General features: G+C 38.7%; 1 protein-coding gene across 7 annotated transcripts in view; it reads left to right on the top strand.

The window, feature by feature from the left end:
• The window catches only part of tcerg1b (transcription elongation regulator 1b (CA150)), a 56,076-nt gene that overhangs the window by 3,507 nt on the left and 30,122 nt on the right, over window positions 1-22,447 (top strand). For 3 of the 7 annotated variants that reach the window (XM_034178116.1, XM_034178117.1, XM_034178122.1), the window contains exons 2-11: window positions 5,282-5,528; window positions 7,177-7,329; window positions 9,070-9,358; window positions 9,438-9,680; window positions 13,488-13,547; window positions 15,915-16,115; window positions 18,080-18,186; window positions 18,275-18,393; window positions 18,506-18,666; window positions 21,207-21,288. In XM_034178116.1, the coding sequence (XP_034034007.1) occupies window positions 5,282-5,528; window positions 7,177-7,329; window positions 9,070-9,358; window positions 9,438-9,680; window positions 13,488-13,547; window positions 15,915-16,115; window positions 18,080-18,186; window positions 18,275-18,393; window positions 18,506-18,666; window positions 21,207-21,288 (1,662 nt within the window). The remainder of the gene's footprint in view (window positions 1-5,281; window positions 5,529-7,176; window positions 7,330-9,069; window positions 9,359-9,437; window positions 9,681-13,487; window positions 13,548-15,914; window positions 16,116-18,079; window positions 18,187-18,274; window positions 18,394-18,505; window positions 18,667-21,206; window positions 21,289-22,447) is intronic. The other 4 variants (XM_034178118.1, XM_034178123.1, XM_034178119.1 and 1 more) reach the window with 3 other exon arrangements.

Below are 22,447 nucleotides of genomic sequence, written 5' to 3' on the forward strand. Positions count from 1 at the left end.
AATTACTCATAACCATCCCAAAGACGTATCGTTATCTTTGGCTGCTTTCAGTGATGCCGGTATTGGGTTAGACTCTTTCTCTCCGATTGTTCTGTCTGAGTTATTCTCATTAGTTACTTCATCCAAACCATCAACATGTTTATTAGACCCCATTCCTACCAGGCTGCTCAAGGAAGCCCTACCATTATTTAATGCTTCGATCTTAAATATGATCAATCTATCTTTGTTAGTTGGCTATGTACCACAGGCTTTTAAGGTGGCAGTAATTAAACCATTACTTAAAAAGCCATCACTTGACCCAGCTATCTTAGCTAATTATAGGCCAATCTCCAACCTTCCTTTTCTCTCAAAAATTCTTGAAAGGGTAGTTGTAAAACAGCTAACTGATCATCTGCAGAGGAATGGTCTATTTGAAGAGTTTCAGTCAGGTTTTAGAATTCATCATAGTACAGAAACAGCATTAGTGAAGGTTACAAATGATCTTCTTATGGCCTCGGACAGTGGACTCATCTCTGTGCTTGTTCTGTTAGACCTCAGTGCTGCTTTTGATTAGAGCATGCCATAGGTATTAAAGGCACTGCGCTGCGGTGGTTTGAATCATATTTGTCTAATAGATTACAATTTGTTCATGTAAATGGGGAATCTTCTTCACAGACTAAAGTTAATTATGGAGTTCCACAAGGTTCTGTGCTAGGACCAATTTTATTCACTTTATACATGCTTCCCTTAGGCAGTATTATTAGACGGTATTGCTTAAATTTTCATTGTTACGCAGATGATACCCAGCTTTATCTATCCATGAAGCCAGAGGACACACACCAATTAGCTAAACTGCAGGATTGTCTTACAGACATAAAGACATGGATGACCTCTAATTTCCTGCTTTTAAACTCAGATAAAACTGAAGTTATTGTACTTGGCCCCACAAATCTTAGAAACATGGTGTCTAACCAGATCCTTACTCTGGATGGCATTACCCTGACCTCTAGTAATACTGTGAGAAATCTTGGAGTCATTTTTGATCAGGATATGTCATTCAAAGCGCATATTAAACAAATATGTAGGACTGCTTTTTTGCATTTATGCAATATCTCTAAAATCAGAAAGGTCTTGTCTCAGAGTGATGCTGAAAAACTAATTCATGCATTTATTTCCTCTAGGCTGGACTATTGTAATTCATTATTATCAGGTTGTCCTAAAAGTTCCCTAAAAAGCCTTCAGTTAATTCAAAATGCTGCAGCTAGAGTACTGACGGGGACTAGAAGGAGAGAGCATATCTCACCCATATTGGCCTCTCTTCATTGGCTTCCTGTTAATTCTAGAATAGAATTTAAAATTCTTCTTCTTACTTATAAGGTTTTGAATAATCAGGTCCCATCTTATCTTAGGGACCTCGTAGTACCATATCACCCCAATAGAGCGCTTCGCTCTCAGACTGCAGGCTTACTTGTAGTTCCTAGGGTTTGTAAGAGTAGAATGGGAGGCAGAGCCTTCAGCTTTCAGGCTCCTCTCCTGTGGAACCAGCTCCCAATTCAGATCAGGGAGACAGACACCCTCTCTACTTTTAAGATTAGGCTTAAAACTTTCCTTTTTGCTAAAGCTTATAGTTAGGGCTGGATCAGGTGACCCTGAACCATCCCTTAGTTATGCTGCTATAGACGTAGACTGCTGGGGGGTTCCCATGATGCACTGTTTCTTTCTCTTTTTGCTCTGTATGCACCACTCTGCATTTAATCATTAGTGATCGATCTCTGCTCCCCTCCACAGCATGTCTTTTTCCTGGTTCTCTCCCTCAGCCCCAACCAGTCCCAGCAGAAGACTGCCCCTCCCTGAGCCTGGTTCTGCTGGAGGTTTCTTCCTGTTAAAAGGGAGTTTTTCCTTCCCACTGTAGCCAAGTGCTTGCTCACAGGGGGTCGTTTTGACCGTTGGGGTTTTACATAATTATTGTATGGCCTTGCCTTACAATATAAAGCGCCTTGGGGCAACTGTTTGTTATGATTTGGCGCTATATAAAAAAATTGATTGATTGATTGTATATATGTGTATATATATGTATATATATATGTATGAATGTGTATATATATATATGTGTATATATGTGTATATATATGTATATGTATGTATATGTATATATATATATGTATATATATATATGTGTATATGTATGTGTATATATGTATATGTGTGTGTATATATATATGTGTATATGTATGTGTATATGTGTGTGTATATATATATGTGTATATGTGTGTGTATATATATATGTGTATATGTATGTGTATTTGTATATATATATGTGTATATGTATGTGTATTTGTATATATATATGTGTATATGTATGTGTATATGTGTATATGTATGTGTATTTGTATATATATATGTGTATATGTATGTGTATATGTGTATATGTATGTGTATTTGTATATATATATGTGTATATGTATGTGTATATATATGTGTATATGTATGTATATATATGTATATGTATATGTATGTATATATATGTATATGTATATGTATGTATATGTATATATATGTATATGTATGTATATGTATATATATGTATATGTATGTATATGTATGTATATATATGTTTATATGTGTATATATATGTATATATGTGTATATATATGTATATATATGTATATGTATGTATATATATGTTTATATGTGTATATATATGTATATATGTGTATATATATGTTTATATGTGTATATATATATATATATATATATATATGTGTGTATATATGTGTGTATATGTATATGTATATATGTGTGTATATGTATGTATGTGTGTATGTATATATATATGTATATGTATGTATATATGTGTGTGTGTGTGTGTACATTATTTATATATCATAGCAAGAGAGAGAGAGAGACAGTCAGGAATTTCAATACAGTACACCTAATATTTGATTGAATGTGCCTTAGCAGTGTTTACCTTGACCAGGCATTTGTGATAGCCAGCACACATCTGTCAGTATTTTATCACTCTGATTAGCAGATTTGTTCATGTTTAATTAAATGTGTTCATTTCCTGATTTGAATGCAGTCCAGACCTTTTTGTTAGGGACTTTGGAAAGGTCATTGCAAAAGTTTAATGTTAGTTTGCTTTGTCCATTTTACAACTGCTTTGATATGTGTTTGGGTGGTCATCATCTAGTAGGAACACAAATTATGACTCACTGCTTATTTGAAGCTTTTATTGGGAAAAATTCTCAGGTGGTTGTCCTTTCATTATTTGTACAATGCACCAGTTCCACTGGCAACAAAATAGGCAGTGGTGGCAGGTTACTACCACCACCAAACATACGTCTGATCATTGTAGCCAAATAACCCAATCCTTCTCTCGTATGATCACAAAATGTTCCTCAAGAACGATTTTTATTTGTCCCTGGGCCCAGTTGCAAACTTCAGTCAAACTTAAAGGTCTCAATTTTGGAGCAGGGACTTCTTTCTTGGGCAGTACAATTTTAATGTAAATCTAGGTTGACTGTACAGGCTGGGCCAATAAAATGTTACCACTTTTGTAATCCAAAGAAGAGGAGCGTGGATTGAACATGTCATCAATTATTGAACTGTGCGGAAAACAAGAGACAAAGTGGGAAACCTTTGGTATCAAATGTTAATTTGATGCTTCTGTTACAGGTCTGTAAATAAAATTGTCAAATAAGTTCTCATTTCAAAAACCTGTGTACGATCAAAAAGTGGTAGCATTTTATTGGCCCACCCTCTATATGGTTATGGTGGTGTTCTCACAGCTTCAAGTTCATGGCAGGACTGTACCTTTGGTTTTTCCTCACAATCCAAACTAATTTGCTTTCTGACGGTTTGGGTCTTCTTCCAGAACTTGGCAAACTGGCTACAGTTCCCAATAAAGGAGGTACAGTTGTTTGGAGCTATGATCTTTGTACCTGCAGTTGTTTAGAAATGGCTTCAAGAGACATACCTGGCTTGTTTAAATCTATGATAGTCTTTATCAGATCTACATTGAGTCCTTTAGTCCATGTAGTCATTTTAAACCTAATCAGTACTACGTAAGGGGACTAAACGACACTTAAAATCCAGCTAGGGTATACCATGGCTGACACAAAAATGTATGATGGTCACCCCAGGATGGTAGCTATAGCCAGGTAAGGGGTCATTGAAAAATTACACAGATGTTAAAATAAAAAAAAATGTTCCAATCATACTGAAAAGTATATCACATTATTTATCTGATCATGAAGTCCAAAAAGCTGTAGTTTATACATCTGTTTTTTACCCCATATCACTTAGTTAAAGGTAGTCCAAACTACAGCTTTTTGGACTACCTTTAACTAAGTGATATGGGGTAAAAACAGCACAAATGGTGGCAAAAGTCAATTTCAATTTGTACAGGGTTAAAAAGTTAAAGTTGCTCCAATTTTGGTAATTTGGTTTTTGTGTATTTTGGCTGTTTTTGAACAGCTTTTGGGCTGGAAACCATCAGCTGTATCTGACGACACTGATGATGATCATGCTTGACTACTACAAGCAGAACATGGACAGTTTTGTGAGAAATATGATAAATTTTTTAAAAAAATTCAGATAAATGATGCTTGACAATTTAATATTTGCAGTATAAAGGTGATTTGTCACTATTATTCTTGTTCAATAAGAAGTTGTAGTTTTATAGAAATTATAATATTTAAATTCCAGGGAAATACAGAAGCAAAAGGCATGTATGTTTGAGTCGGGGGGTTGAAAAAATTTTTTATCTACAAAGCGGAGCCCTGCAGAATAAGGTTGGGAACCATTGATTTATTCGGTGTGACATCATGTCGTCAAGTCTGATTCGGAATCAGAATCACTTTCTTATGAAAGAACTAATAAATTTGACCAGCGTTATTGTGATATCACTCTTCACTACACATGAGAGATGTCAGCGTATAGTGCTGGGAAAACAAAAGAGGATTGGGCTGCTTCTTTGCACATTTTAATAAAAAAAATTAAAAAAAAGCAAGAATTTTGACCTGATTTGAATAATTTCCATGACCATGGCTTTGTCTTTTTTGTTTTTTTAATATCAAATGGCATTGACAGAACATTTTCTGGGTACTATGTACTGTAGCTATTTTACAGTATTTTGCATTGCTTTGAAATGTAATTACAAAACAGAAATTTGAGGGGGAAAAAGAGTGACTTTGTTGAGTATGAGTGGGGACCAGGATTTGCAACCTGTGTCATTGTTGAACCTGTAAATTGTGAGTTATTGTTGAACACTATCTCACCACTTTTTTTTTTTTAATGCTAGAATGGCGCAGCAGCCACTGCGGTTCCGTGGCCCTACTCCTGCGCCTGCACCTACAACTGCACCACCTTCCCCGACTCCAGTGTTACGTGGCCCGCCACCACTCCTTCGGCCGCCACCTCCTCCTTTTGGGATGCTAAGGGCACCTCCTCCGCGACCCCCGTTTGCTCGGCCACCCTTTGACCCTAATATGCCACCCATTCCACCACCAGGAGGCATGCCACCACCCATTGCACCACCTCACCTACAGGTGAATCCTTTCCACTTTTCAGCAACAGTAATATCTTTAAAACTGTGGTCAGGCTGAGTGGTTATATGAGGGGAAAAAAAATTAACAATTTTTTTTTCTGCTCAATAAGCCAGCATGCAGATAACAGAAACATTGCAAAATCAACCCAACAGCACAGTGTAAGTCACAGGAAGAGGAATACAATAACATTAAAAACAGTTGCATCATCGGCAATTAAACTATTATTTTACATAGCTGACGTCAAGCGAGACAAAGCAAGACGCATTGGCACGACGAATTGTGCAGCAATGCAGGGATCAAATTTGTGCAAATGTGCCTTTATCCTCATGGAAACTCTCACAGCTGTGTTCTGCAATGCCTGAAGACTTATAATGCTCTGGTTGGCAATCCAGAGAATAAAAGATTGCAATATTTGGTTCCAATAATACACAGTACAGAAGCTTGAATTGGTGCCTTTGCATCAATCACAGACATAATCCATCTGATCATTGGAATATTCCATAACTGATAAAAGGCAATCTTGGTCACGCCACCTCTCTAATATATAAATGAAAAGATAGGCCGATCACCAAGCAAAAGTATGCAGTCATCAAATAAAATATGGTTTGGAAGGACAGATAATATCTCAGCTTCAAGGTGATACCGATGTGCTAGCTTCATCTGTGGCAAACATGCTGACTGATATTCGTCATTACTGATACCAGTGAAAATACACAATTCGTTTCGATTTCTGAGGAATTAACTGAATTCTATTCAACATAGTAGTTTATTAAAGCTGTTTGACAGTTTTAAAATTACATTGTTTCTTGTAGCTGCTCCACTTTGCTCTGGGTGTAGCACAACCAACTGTCTAACCAACTTTTTCTGTGTGCTGCATTACAATTGTATTTGCGTGCTGCCATGGCCAACAAGCCACTCTGATGCAAACAGAATAGCATGTTGAGCAGTGGCAGAGACTTTTGCAAGGCAAGAGTGTGGATAGAGACCGTTTGATTTAGGGAGAAAGATGATGTTGCATTGATATACATCTTAAATGCCACTCACTCAGTACCACCATTTATTATTTCTGTTTTTTTCAAGTAAGTAATCAGAAGTGCAGGTGGGAAAATAGATGGCTGTGTGAATTTATAGGTTTATGCTAGAAGCCTGTTTCGATGTCAGGGAACCCCAGCACTGCACATGTTCTTTGTCTTCCTGCTTCTGCTCACTTGCTGAGTACATGGGTCACCAACCCTGCTCCCGGAGAGCACCTGCCTGTTTGTTTTTCATGTCTGCCTGCATCAACATCAGGTTATTACTCACATCTGATGTTTCCTAGCTCTGTTCTTGGCTGAGCATACTGATTTGGTTGTGGGCAGGCGGTTGAGTAGGGAGAATATGAAGTACAGATCCTCTAGGAGTCAAGTTGGTGACCTAACTCAGGTGTCTGCTGCCATTTGCTGACTGAAAAAAATTAGACTGAGGTAATCAGGTGTTGGAAGACGTGGATAAGGTGCAGTGTTGGGGGTTTCTGAGGACCAGGGTTGTTTAGACTTGATAGCAGCATTATATGTTGCTTGAAGATGGGATGAGTGTTATGAGATTATTGAAATTGCAAGCACAATTATGTATAATTTTAATTCAATGCTAGATCTCCCTTTTGCTGCAGAGACCCCCATTTCTCCCCCCTCCCATTGGGAATCTTCCACCTCCACCAGGGATGTTGTTTCCTCCTGGGATGCCACCTGTTCCCACATCTGGAACCCCGGCACTCAACCCTACAGAGGAAATCTGGGTAGAGAACAAAACGCCAGAGGGAAAGGTAAAATGACAGCCATGTTTTGCATACAGCAGCTGAATTAAATGAAGGTGATTCAAATGGCCACGATATAAAGAGAATATTCATCTGATTTTGCAAGCTTATCAAGACCCAAATGTGTGAGATTTGTTACATCAAGGTGACAATATAAAACTTGGAGCCAATGAGAACAATCAGTTGCATTTTCATTCACCCCACCTGACCACTTTTTTATAGGAATGGAGAATCATGGAGCCTCTCACTATTTCCCATACGTTAGCAAAAAATGCTACCAAGCGAAGCGGAGTTGCAGGAAAATAGGCTATTGTTGATGTACTTTCCATGAGGCAAGATGTTTAAAGATCAAAATTGTATATTATCAGCACATAATCTGCCTGATCTGAAGACTGCATATACCGTGCATTTTCAATTTTGATACATTGACTTTGCCTTGTCGCTCTGGTAAAACTGGTCATAAACTAGCCTGCAATGCACAAAATAAATAATGTTTCATTAAGATCAAGTAAAATGGGCTTTGTCCTGTGTTTGTGCATGTGTGGACGTGCTACTGTTGTCCAAATCATTGCAAACTTTTAATGAATGCAAACCTGCCATCTGTTTATGTATTTGGAACAAGGATTAAATAAAAAGGAAAAACAATATTCCTGTTTGTTAAAAACTGTATAATTACTCCAGGAAAACAGATATGATAGCAAAGACCCTGTTGGCTTATACCGCATTGATTTCGCGTGTCTCAAATGGCACGTTTTGGTTAAACGTGCCATTTGTCTGTCGTGCCCTGTCGCCACCTTGGATAATCTTGTTTATGTCCACATGTTCACATTTCCTTGTAATAATTCCACATTGTTGATTCTTATATATGGTTATATACAGGCTCAGCTGGTGTTGGACAAGTTTTGTAAAGTACACTTTTATCAAAGAATCTCAAAGACCTTGGAAATTTTTGTTAGTTACTATTTCAACTTATGTCACCTTTCAAGAAAAATACAAGAATAAACAATTTTCGCTGTCACATATTCTCAGAATGCACAATTTTCACCTCAGCCTTTCTGAAGTGCAGCAAGGGGGGGGGCTTTAAATACATATTTGCCAATTGCCTTTACAGAGGTTAACCAGTTTGTTAATTCACGTGTTTGTCACAAAAATTTGCTTCCACCAACATGAAAGCAACTAGTATTGCAGTGCAAAGTAGGTATCATTTTCTGAGCTTGATCACAGATCTGTAAGGGTTTAGTTTGTTCATTTTGTGGTTTGGAGGGGGTGGGCAGAGAAACTTCATGTCTGACATTCTGCTGAAACCTGAAGTGAAATGCTGAGATGACTATAGAACATTTCTGCAGTTTGGAAAGTGAAATGTTTAGTTTAATGCTTTTTAAAAAAAAAAAAAAATCAGATTTCTCTGTACAAAACAAGTTGGAGCATTTAATTCATATGAGAGTGAATTACTGAGTGGTGATTTATGTGCTGTTATAGTTATTTAAAAGTGACATAGAATGCACCAGTGCAGCAACTGCCCCCCCACCCCAAGAGTGACAGGACACCACCTACAGCACACCTATTATTTACTTTGCTGCATCACTTTGCTGATCATGATTGCTTTGCTAGAAATGTTTGTGGTGTTTACAGTTTTTAATTTAAGGATATCTTGTGATAGTCATTGTTAAACATTAATTCTTTGCCTCTCCCATTGCCTGTAATTGCTGTTTGGAGTTGCCTGGTTCATTCTTTGCATCCTATTCTCAGGCATATTACTACAATGCCAGGACAAGAGAGTCATCGTGGAGTAAACCGGATGGTGTGAAGATCATCCAACAGTCGGAGCTCAACCCTTTGCTTGTAGCTGGGGCTGGAGCTGCAGGGACGGGGACAAGCGCAGTGGCTACTGTGGCTCCCAGCTCAAGTAGTGTTAACACTACAGCAAGCACGGCACCACCGCCAATCCTTACTCAGGCCCCTTCCACAGCTCCTTCCCGTACACTGACCTCTAGCCCAGACTCCATTATCACACCCTCACCCTCTGTGACCATCACAGGTTAGTACACAGGAATATATCAGACACACACAAAACTCAAATAACTAACCTCTCTTTTTGTCTGTGTCCCTCATAAAAGCCACAGTTGTAGCAGATCTTCCCCCAGTTGCTACAGTAACCTCAGCTGTTCCTGTATCTCCAGTCACTGTAGTGACTGTTTCCACGGTGCCATCACCTGTTACCGCAGTGCAGACTGTGCCGCTGCTCCCTGCAGCCCTGCCTCACACTGTGGCACAGCCCACAGCGGCCATACCTGCCTTTCCCCCCGTCATGGTACCGCCATTCAGGGTGCCATTACCAGGCATGCATATCCCGTTACCAGGTATGAAACACAAACTTAAAAAAAAAGGCTTCATTCCAAGAATGACCAGTCGCTGTTGTAATATATGGCTTACCTGTCGTTTTGTTTTTTAATCAAATCTCTGTTATTACAATATTCTGGCCTTGTAGCTGCCTGTGTTAGCAGACCATCTAAATGCAATTTAGTGCAATGTGGCGCTTCCATTAGTTTACAACAGCAACTGTTAGGCAATATACTACAAATGATTCAAATCACAAATTAACACTGCTGTTGTTGTGTTTGTAATGTTTAGTATTTTGTTACACTTTTTGTTGCACCTGATTGCTTTATATTGTAAAATGTTGCCTGCGCACATGAGAATATTTTGCTTTGAAAATGGTGAGAGTAGAGAGTTGTCTCTAACCCCACACAAATAAGAGTTGACAAAAAGTTGTAAAGAAAGAAAAGCTGGTGAAGAAATGCTTGGAACTGGATGGAATCAGGGAATATACACAATGCAATTATTGTTGTAGGGGCACTTGGATACAATTTGTTTAACACGTCAATTGCCAGTGGTCAGCACTTTGTCTTTCCTGGACGCATGGAGTGCTAGTCAGTAATGTTAGCTCATGAGGTGACAACTTCAGAATGAAACCGTGAGTCGTGATGGTCCTCCTCATTGCATGACTGGCCTATCCCTGATCTAATCTGAATCAATCTGACTGGATTCTGGCCAAACAGCGTGATATTTGAGCAGATGTACATGTTCACATTTACATTTTTCCATGTTTTTTGGATGTTCTTTTTTTTTTTTTTTTTTGCACCCAGTCTGTCCTTTTAGTCTATTGTTCCGAATATATGATGACCTCAATGTAAGATTTCATTCACCTCACCCCGATGGCATATTTTTGGTAAATGATAAATGGATTGCATTTCTATAGCACATTTTCATCTGAATCAGAAGCTCAAAGCACTTCACAATGATACCTTCCGTTCACCCATTCACACACCACTATGATAATTTTTGGGAAAATACATTGATAGCAACTATTTAATAAAATAATTCTATTTGAAAGTATTGCAAATAAAAGTACATTTTAGGGTCAGCACTACATTTCCTGTGGGAAGCACCACTTTTACCACAGTAAGCTCTCCATTTCCATTACACTCTGTCACACCATATTTCATGGCTGCTTGAGAGTTTTTGACTTCGCTGCAGCATTTTCATGTAAAAAGGTCTGCATGTTGGGTTTTATTTCTATGACAACATTAAATATCTTAAAATGTGTAGAGTGATTAAAACAACACTCACTAGTAACTGCTTCCATAGAAAATTAGAGTGGTGTGTCACGTCACACCTTGGGCCACAGTCATTTCACAGGTATTTGGTGCCACCTGATATTGAGGATGTGTTAACATGAAATGCTATTCATACTAAGCAAAGAAAGATCAGAATTGTGTCCACTTTCATAAGACCCATGTAGATCTTCTTATGTGCCTCTTTTTTTCCCAATACAGATCCTCCACATCCTCTTGGGACATCCAAATTAATATCTGTCCATATCAATGAGCAACTGTTTAGCCATTTAGTACAGATGTTTCAGCCAGCATTTAATGAACATAAATTAACTAGCTAGTCTTTTCTGCTCATGAATATAATCCGCATACACATAACTGCTCTTTTTAATTTTCTGTCACTTTTCTCAACTATATGTCCTATTTGATTTTTATTGTACCTGTTTTCTGTACATTATTTAGATGCAAGTTGACATTGCTTTAAGCTGTATCTATGAATTATTTTTATTGTTGCATAATATAGTATATCATACAGTATAGTGTAGTATTTTTCTTTATGAAGTGTCACATAAGTATTAAAAGTTTTAAAAAATGTTCTGTTTATCTTTCAGCTGTTAAAATAATCATAAGGACTACTTGTACTAGTAGTGCATATGCATTGTTAATTGTGGTTTTGGTGAACATTATGTCTAGCTTAGCATCAAAGTTGCAGTTGGGAAGGCTTGGTTATCAGCATTAGGAAGGGTAGAAGAGTCTTGACTTATTTTTGTGGCCGTTACATCATTGTTTGCTTCCATTGTCACTTTAGGTCTACAGTGTAATTTTATAGTAATATGTTTTTCTTTGTTTTATGACACAAATTCAAGCTTGTTTTGCTTGTATGTATCTGTATTTCCAAAAGTCAATAGGCATGCTTTAGTGGTTGTCATCCTTTGAAGTTTACGTCATTGCAAAGAAGGAAGTAGGTTTCAGGTAGTTTTTGAATGATGCTAGTAGATTGATGATGCCTTGTATGAGAGTAGAAATTTCCATCATTTACGATTGTTGTTAAGTTTGTATGCACAAGTAACCCAAAAAAGGCAAAGTAAATGTAAATTCTAACAGCAGAGTGCAGGCTTTTTGACCCATAGTTATAAATGCATACAAAAGTTTTGTATATAGAACACTCCAGGGCCAAAGCTCATTTTATACATTCCTCAAATCCATATATGCACAATGAGCTTATACATCAGCTAAAAGTGAGGAAATTAGTCTAGTAGATGCTTTGATTGTATAGCTAACAAAAATGTTGACACAGTCTCAAAACAAGGTGTGTGACCGGGTCCTGTTGCTGTTGGTCAGGGTGCTGTTGGATTATAGAGTTCCAGGGCGATGTAACATGCGGTCTGGTCTCTACACAACCAAAGTAAGCGCTGTGTTAGCATTCTCAGCGTCGCATAAGACTCTCATCCAGATGGGTGTTGAACTCCTCCAGGGTTTTCCCTTGACACCAGCCTTGCTTGTGATTTTCATGGATGGGATTTCAAGGCACAGTCAGATACTGGAGAGTGCCAAGTTTGGAGACCTGAGAATTGCATCGCTGCTTTTTGCAGATGATGTAGTTCTGTTGGCTTCATTAGATAGTGACTTTCAACGTGAAGTTGGCCAACTTTGAGGCACAATGCTGAACTTTATCCCAGAAGCAACTGGGATGAGGATCAGCACCTCCAAATCTGAGACCATGGTCCTGTTGGAAAAGGGCGGGTTGTCTCCTCTGTGTCAGAGGACTGTTACTGCCCCAATTGGAGTAATTCACGTATCTCCGTGTCTTGTTCATGAGTGGGTGTAAGATGGAGCATGAGATTGACAGGCTGATTGGATCAGCAGACTGATTGAAGCTATGTCTCAGCTCCTGCAGACACTGTACATGGCCATGGTGAATAAAGAGGTGAGCCAGAAGGCAAGGCTCTCAATTTATTAGTTGATTTGTGTGCCTATCCTTATCTATGGCTATGAGCTTTGGTTAATGACCAAAGAACAGGGTCACAGATACAAGTGGCGGAAATGTGGGTCTTCCGTTGGGTATCTGGGCTTACACTCTGGGACAGAGTGAGAAGCTTAGGGGGAACTTCAAGGAGCCAGTTAAGGTGTTTCTTGCATCTAGTGTGGATGCCTCTGGTTGTCTCTCGAGGGATGTTGTTTAGGCACGTCCAACTGGGAGGAGGCCCTGGGGAATACCCAGGGCATTGCTAGAGGGATTATATCTCCTAGCTGCCTTGGTAACATCTTGGACTCCCCCAAGAATACTCGGAGGACTTACCTGAGGATAGAGAAGTGTGGGAGGAGCTGCTTAGTCTGCTTCCACCATGACTCGGATAAGTGGCAGAAGATTAATGAAGTTCAAAATTGGGGTGTGTGTTTGAAGGGTCTCTCTCTCTCTCTCTCTCTCTCTCTCACACACACACACACATACATTTACACACACACATGCACACACACTTGAACACCATGCTAGCTGTTGTCTAGTGTCCTCTTATGATCAACCAGATGCTTGATTGTCCGTTGTTCTTGCAGGTGTAGCAATGATGCAGATAGTAGGTGCACCCTGTGTAAAGGCTGGCCCCAGCGCCAACGGTAAACACCCAGCCGCTCGACTCTAAGATCTAGATGGCATGGTAGTGAATGGTGTCTTCATGAATCACATGGTATATATGGCTACTCTCATGTATTGTCTTCAGGAAGTTCAGACAGTATAAAGGTGGGGTAAAGTAATTATCAGCGTTCTTCCAGTCCAAATGCGCTGTTTCAGTCATATTTATTGACTCTGTTCCTGTGTTGGTAAAGATTCCTGCCCCTTTTACCTTGTGAAAAATGATTGTTAGAAATATATATATTAATCCCATGCGAATAGAGACATCAGTTATATCTTGTGGAAAGGGAGTTTTCCGCTATTTATATCAAGAATGGATGTGTTTAAAGAGGCATTTTGAAGACAGTCATTGCACTAACAGCAGAGGTCTTGTAAAATCTCTATCAGTGTGTCCACACATGACAGCTCTGAAATGAAGTGGTCATGTTAATGTCAGCAACTAGCCTCTGTGCATTCCCTCACTGTGCCTCTTTTAACTGCCTGCTCTGCTTATGGATGGACTGAGTGTGCTGCAAACACACTGCACACCTCTGCATGCAAATTAAAAATTTAATCTACAAAGTCTGTGGGATAGGACACTCTTGTATGAGAGGTGTTCAGTCCACCTGCTTTGGCATACTGAGCGTGCACCTCTACGTAGTGCCTAAACATCCAAAAACAAAATGCTTGAAGCAGATTGATAAGTAGAAGCTAGTTGATATTAGAAAGTGTCCGCAGAGACGAATCTATTCTATTCAGTTTTTTTTTTTTTTTTTTTTTTTGCGCTTTATTTTTAGGAATGAAGACAGCATATGAAGTCTGTTTATTGAACAGCCCCTCCCGTTGCGGTCATTTATACCAAGCTTTCTTTTCCCGTGCGAATTGGTCATAAATATTACAGGCGTCCTGTGGTAAAATTACATTACTCCACCTCCCCATATAAAATTAATCCTGTCCAAACAGGGCTAAAGACAAATTGTTTAATTGGTGGCTGTCATATTAAAATTCAATTTTATATTCTTAAGTCTTATATTTGGCAAATTCTTTATGATCACTGATTTTGAAGTTTGTGGTTTGTTGCTGTTAGCACCTTGAGGTACATGATACACTCTGTATAGTTGTTTTTTTGTTGTTGTTGTTTGTTTGTTTGTTTTTAGCTTGTTTTAAATTCTGGTAACAATAACAATGTTAGTACTGTTTGTGTACAAGTGAGTTCTTGAGTGATAAGTGTTGTTTTCATGTTTTCTGCTTTTGTGGTATGGTTGTGTGTGTGCGCACCTGTGGACATTGCTTCCTTTATTTGTGACCTGTGTTGTTAATCAGTTTGGTCCTTCAAACTTTTTTTTTAATCCATTTCTGTCACGGTTTGTGAAGACATATGTTTAAAACATTTTTTTTATTCAGTCATCTAAATATGTTGTATTGATGTAAATGTGCCATCTGATAGAGATTTATTTAAGGTGCGGTAAATGCCTTAGTCATTTTTTTGTTTGTTTTTTTTCTTATACAGTGGTATGCAAGTGTTTTGAATCCTTGGGCTTTTAGACATTTAAAATGTATTCATTACATCAAATAAAAGTAAAAAAAAAAAATCTGTCTTCTGAACAGTGAAATTTCTCCAGTGATGCTCTTTATACTCACAGTGAAAACAAATCTCTACAGTATGATACAAATTAAATAAGTCAGAATAATGGAATGCATAAGTATGGGCATCCTTAACATTTACAGCCAGTTTTCTTTAAACAAATCAGGTGTTGGACACATGAACATTTCCACTGTATTTGGCAGTTCTTAAAAACTGAGAGATTGTTCAAGAATTTGACACGTGAGAGAAGCTATGCGGATACCCCTGACTACTCTGAAGGAGTTATAAGGTGCTGTGGTTGTGACTGTAGAAACTGCATTATACGAATTTTGTTTGTTACATCAACAGTTACACAACATCATGGTGGAATGAACAGAGGAGGAGGTTCATAAAAGCAAGACATGAAATTTCAGCTAGTTTCCCAGACACCACAACAGTTACTGGAGCCTAGATTTTAAATGTGTTCTTGATTTTAAGTAATTTTCTGTTCTACTCCACTATGAAGCTGTGACTGATGAAGCAACAGACAAATGTGATGTGTACCATTACAACTGTAGAAATATTAATATAGACAAGTCTGATTTATTTTATTACATAAAAAAGGCCAAGGGTGTTCAAACTTTGGAATGCCACTGTATAGGTTTCTAATTCAAATAAAACAGCCTTGAAATAACAAACAAATTGTTGGAAAAACTAAAATATTTGTGAAGTAGTCCACTCTAGCTATTTGTATGGCTCTGAATGAAAACTCGTAAATCATTTTATGTCTTTCTTTTCTCGCTGACAGGAATGCTTCCTGGTATGGGCCCGCCCTTAGTTTCCATGATGCACCCCCAGTTAGCTCTCTCAGCAGCTCCTGCTTCTATGGCTGGCTCACTGCAGCTACCTGAGTGGTCGGAGTACAAAACAGCTGACGGGAAAACGTACTACTACAACAATCGAACACTGGAGTCCACCTGGGAGAAACCACAGGCCTTGGTGGAAAAAGGTAGGTGTGACCCAGGAAATGGTAATCTAACTGTGAATGTGAAGCTTCATTGTAAAGCCCATTGAGCATCTGATGGATCAAAATGTGCATTACAGTCATACTTAACTAGTCCATTTACAGCTTACAGAATATACACAGGAGTTTTTTGTTTTGTATTGTTTATACCTTTCATTGCTAGATAATCACTTGTAGAAATCCATATATGTATCATATTTGGGTGAACTTGGCATTATTAACTGAAAGGCCTATACTGAAACATTTTGATATCAACTCATGTACCATCACACCCTTAGTAACAAAGTTATTATACTTTGTGGCAGAATTAGAGTAATTTTGGTGGGAGTATGTATACTTGAGTTTTTGTATTTCTTTCAACTTTTGATTCCCTTAATCAGATATTTTATTTATTTATTTATTTATGTATTTATTTTAATCTTATATACTTCCCCTTAGCACAGTAGTGTCCAAACTATTCCAGAAAGGGCCAAGGGGGTGCAGGTTTTCTTTGCAGCCACTGACTCCAGCAGGTGATTTCACTGATGAACTCATCCCACCTGCTCAAAGTGATGTTAAACAGTGAAATCACCTGCTGGAGTCAGTGGCTGCAAAGAAAACCTGCACCCACTCAGCTCTTTCTGGAATAGTTTGGACACCGCTGCCTTAGCATTTTCTTTACCTACAACAAAATAAAATCAGAAGAAATTTGGTAGCTAATTCTGTTAGGACTTTTTTTGGTGATTCAGCGGTTCTTGCTTGCAAGGTAGATAATTAAGTGATCGGTTGCTGTTATGCTTTTGTCTCTCGGTTGCCCCTTGTTGCTCAGGGTCATCACAGTGGATCCAGTACAGGGATTTGGGACAAATTTTACACTAGACGCCCTTCCTGATTCACCTCCAGTTGTACATGTATATTTTCAATTTTATTTTCATGGACACACACAGAGCCCTTGGTTCTAAGTACTAGTCAGACCTACTCTGCTTTACTTCTGAGATCTGACATGATGGGGTGCACGCAAAGCAGAATAGTTGCCATTAAATGATGAATAACTTTTCACTTAATTTGTTGAATCAAACTTTTTAAGACAGTTATTTGCTTACTTTAGCGTCTTAGCCCCTGTCTGGGGCTGCTGTCCACTGAGTCTTTACAAAAGGATTGCTGATGAGGGGGTGTGTCTTGGAGAACCTTCTTTTCAAAGCACTGTCTATACCAAAATTTTTACTTGGTGTGAAGTTACTGTAATTGGTTTAAGTTATATTTATTATGTGGAGCTGTTGTGGAAATGTGTGTGTTTCGATCTACATGTTTAAGGTTTTAGTGTATTGTTCATTTGACATTAAAATTTGCTTTGGCCAAAAAAAAAAAAAAAAAAAAAGCCATGATTTAATGGAGTCATCTGTCTAGCAAAACATACGTGTCAATGAATCATCTGTCAATCAGTCTTTTTAATTTCCGCAACTTTAAAACCGCCTTATTGATTTCAGTGAAATTGGAAGTAATGGTAACACACCATATGAGGATGTGCATGAAGGAAAATAATTCTGGGATGAGACTTTCTGTTGTTGGAGTTTTTAAAATACTGTTACATGCATAAACAGACATGTTGCCTCAGTATAGAGGTTGACTAGTTTAACTCAAGTTTCATTGCAAAAGATTCACTGTCACTAATATAGAATACATGCAAGCGACTAGTGTGGTACAGTGGAGGTATCATGTTTGGTTCCAACTTGGATCTGAAGAGGTGGTCGGTAGCCTGGAGAAATCTCTGCCTGGTCAGTGACTGGTCTGCATCATTGAAGTCACATTATGTTCGTTGTTGTGTGGTGGTTGTTGGTTTACCTTTGCTCAGTAACTGAAATTACATCTGTAACTCTCTGGTAAAATCAGTGTCAAGGTGTATTTAGTGAGCAGTGAGCACCTGTTTAAATGTATCTCACAGTGTCTATTTCCTTCCTCTCTGTTCCTAGAAAAAGAAATAGAGAAAGCCAAGGAGCGTCTGGCCCAGGAAGAGGCTGAAGCAATGGAGATGGAAGATGAAGAGATCAAAATAGAAAACACTAATAATGAGAAAGAGGTGTGTATGTAGAACAAATTAATATGTTGATTCTCCCCAAAAAAATTTTAAAGGTGTCAAAGCATTAGCAGATGTTATCTCTGTCCAGTCTCTGCACTTACGGTATGTAATTGTCAAGGAGCCTAAAGAAGAAGAAATGACAGAGGAGGAAAAAGCAGCTCAGAAAGCCAGACCTGTAGCCACCAACCCTATCCCTGGAACCCCATGGTACACGCACTACATCACAGCCTGTATTACCACGCTGCCTTTGTGAATCATCTGTAGCGTTCTGTTTTTAACTCTGTGCCCACCTGTCTGTGTCTCAATGGGTCTGTCTCAGGTGTGTGGTTTGGACCGGAGATGATCGTGTGTTCTTTTACAATCCGACCACACGGCTGTCCATGTGGGATCGACCCGAGGAGCTGGTTGGTCGAGCTGATGTTGACAAGCACATCCAGGAGCCTCCACATAAAAGAGGCATGGAGGACACCAAGAAAACAGGTGTGAACTAAAAAGTGCGCTCTCAGAACTTATTTCTGCCAACAAACAGAGGTTGGCAATCAGATGTTTGTGATGGTGTAAATGAAAATTCCAAAGCATACAAATGAATGAAAGTGCATGTCAGAGCACAAACCAACCATGATGTCAAAGGAATTGTCTGTAGACTGCCAAGACAGGATTGACTCAAGCCACAGATCTGGGGCAGGGGAGAGAAACATTTCTGCTGCTTTGAAGGTCCCAATGAGCACAGTGGCCTCTATCATCCATAAATGGAAGCAATTTGGATCCATCAGGACTCTTCAAAGAGCTGGCCACCCATCTGAAATGAGTGATCGGAGGAGAAGGACATTAGTCAGGGAGGTGACCAAGAACCCAATGGTCACTCTGTCACAGCTCCAGCATTCCTCTGTGGACAGAGGAGAACCTTCCAGAAGGACAACCATCTCCACCAATCCACCAATCAGGCCTGTATGGTAGAGTGGCCAGAGGGAAGCCACTCCTTAGTAAAAGGCAAATGACAGCCCACCTGGAGTTTGTCAAAAGACACCTGAAGGACTCTCAGACCATGAGAAACAAAATTCTCTGGTCTGATTAGAGAAAGATTAAACTCTTTGGTGTGAATTTGCATTTACTCTGCATTTAATCATTAGTGATTTATCTCTGCTCCCCTCCACAGCATGTCTTTTTCCTCGTTCTCTCCCTCAGCCCCAACCAGTCTCAGCAGAAGACTGCCCCTCCCTGAGCCTGGTTCTGCTGGAGGTTTCTTCCTGTTAAAAGGGAGTTTTTCCTTCCCACTGTCACCAAGTGCTTGCTCACAGGGGGTCGTTTTGACCGTTGGGGTTTTTCCGTAATTATTGTATGGCTTTGCCTTACAATATAAAGCGCCTTGGGGCAACTGTTTGTTGTGTTTTGTCGCTATATAAATAAAATTGATTTGAATTGATTTGAATGCCAGGCGTCGTGTTTGGAGGAAACCAGGCATCAACCCTACAGTGAAGCATAGTGGTGGCAGCATCATGCTGTGGGGATGTCTTTCAGTGGCAGGAACTGGGAGACTAGTCAAGATTGAGGGAAAGATGAATGCAGCAATCTACAGAGACATTCTGGATGAAAACCAGCTCCAGAGCGCTCTTGACCTCAGATTGAGGCGACGGTTCGTCTTTTAGCAGGACAATGTCCCTAAGCACACAGGTAAGATAACAACTCTGAATGTCCTTGAGTGGTTCAGACAGAGCCCAGACCTGAATCTGATTGAGCATCTCTGGAGAGATCTGACAATGACTGTACACCGACGCTTCCCATCCACCCTGATGGAGCTTGAGTGGTGCTGCAAAGAGGAATGGACAAAACTGCCCAAAGATAGGTGCACCAAGACTGTGGCATCATATTCAAGAACACTTGAGGCTGTAATTACTGCCAAAGTTGCATCAACAACATATTGCCCAATGGGTGTGAATACTTATGTACGTGTGATTACTTAGTGTTTTTGTTTGTTTGTTTTTTTAAATAAATTTGCCTGTTTTCATCATGGGGTGCTGCAAGTAGAATTTTGAGGGGAAAAAAAGAATTTCATCCATTTTGGAATAAGGCTGTAACATGACATATGGAAAAAGTGAAGCGCTGTGAATACTTTCCTGATGGACCGTATGAACCCTGCAGATTTTTGTTGGTTGTTGTCGGTAATAAACATGTTGACACTGATTTGTATGTAGATGTTATACAGTCAGATCAGTTTAATATTTGAAAAAAAAAAATTGTGGATGAGTGCATTAATGTTCATTGAGGGATTTTGATCTCCCACCACAATACATCATGGAAGCTGAATGGAGTGCATCAATCTGTCATGAAAGCTCTTTTAATTTGAACCTTATTGCTACGGTTACACCTACAAATGCAATGTTGTTATTATACGAAGTGGTCTGTATTTTATTAAGGGCCTTGATTTGAGACATTGAACTATGTGAGAAAAAGGGGTGTTTTCCTGTTAATGTGACTCCTCCAACGCTTCAAGGAAAACAAAGCTATGTAATATGGGTATCAAAGGACAGAAGAGATCTTGAGCTTCGCATCAGACCTTTTGTTTTTACCTAGATCCTAAAAATTGAGACATTGTCTAACTACACTAATGCAAAACTAAGATGGGGAGGAAACATTTTGGAACATTTTGTTTGTGGCCATCATGGGGGCCATTTTGGATTGATATTTCTCCCCACTCAGATTTCCAGAGGGAGCATCAGGTCCCCTCGGTCCCTGCTTGTTAAGAGAGGAAAGCATTTATGTTCCAAAAATGGCTATTTTAATTATTAATACTGAAAATAAAATTCAGTTTCAGGTAACACGTATCACCAAAGCTTGTCCTTGAAACATGTTGGTCCAGAGAAAGTCAGAAGAGTCAGAGCATTAAAATAAAGAATTTGGGTGTTGGGGAAAATACTGTTCATGACTTTGACCAATGCGTAGACTACTTCTTCTGAACTTTATGGATGGACATGTAAGGCATACATCCTTCTTTGATATTCATTCTGTATGTGTATGCACAGGTATCAGTAAAGAGGAGTTGGATATAACTGTTGCTACTGAAAGTAACTTGGAAGAAGAGCCAACCAAAGCCAAAAAACGGAAGTAAGTGATTTCTTTCTTTTACTATTGTCTTAACTTGTAGGTACATAAATATATGATCCGTCTCCTTGATTACCTTCTTTTCTGGAGTTTATGTTGCACTGGAGTATTAGTAATAGCTGTCCAAATAAGTCTCATGAAGAGCAAAAATCGTATATGTTGCATCAGTCTATAAGTCGCTTTCATTTTAAAAATGTGCTACTGCATCATGCAACAAGAAGCAAAATGAATCTAATCTGTCAATTATTTACAGCATAAACCCTGTGTTAGCAAGCAGAAGCTAACAGGCTAATTAATGTTACTGCACAAGGTACAAAGAACTCAAAAGTAAACTGCTTCTTGTCATCAATAAACAGGCAAAAGATGTCTGTAATTAATTATTTTAAAACTCTGTGACTTTTTTTTTTTACATTAGTTAGCCTTGTATTAGACCCAGTGCATCATTCTGATCGAGATCTTTTTCTTGTTTTGTGAGAGTTGGTATCCAGCTTAATAGTACATTACCACCACCTTCTGCTGTGGAGTTTGAATCAGTTTAATCTTTCAGTTGTTGTATAGGAATAGCTTGTAATGGGTGTAGACATGCCAGTTTATGGCAGTAGTAATGCAGTATTTTCATTTATTAATTTATTTGCTCCCCCCCACCAAATATATATATACTAGCTGGGGTACCCGGCATTGCCCAGGTTAACCTGTTTAAGATATAATCTACAAAATATTCCAAAGTTTATATTTTGTCATAATTGTAGATATCTTATAAGTATATATGTAGTCCGAATAGGCAAAGGTTTGAACTAAAAACCCAAAATAGGTGGAATCCCCAAACCAAGAGAGAAAACTGAATTTTGCTGCATGCAAGAAACAACAATGAAGTTCTTCAGACTTTATATTGCAGATCAAGTATGCTCATAATCATTAATCAGAATTGATGGTATGACCTTTATAATTGTTGATACATTGCAAATCTAGTTTATAAGAATGCTACAAAAATAAAATGGCTTTTAAGCAAATGTTAATTTTGGATTTGAGATGTTGAATATATATTTAAATGTAGCTTTTGTAGCCAGTAGTTCTGAAGAGCCTCTTGGTAGACAATGTTCCTTGTCCTTCTGTCAGGAAAGTGGATATACAGCTGATTGGGGTTACCAACTCTGGAGCATCT

This window comes from Thalassophryne amazonica, chromosome 9 (assembly GCF_902500255.1).
Source record: "Thalassophryne amazonica chromosome 9, fThaAma1.1, whole genome shotgun sequence".
Taxonomy (NCBI): Eukaryota; Metazoa; Chordata; class Actinopteri; order Batrachoidiformes; family Batrachoididae; genus Thalassophryne; species Thalassophryne amazonica.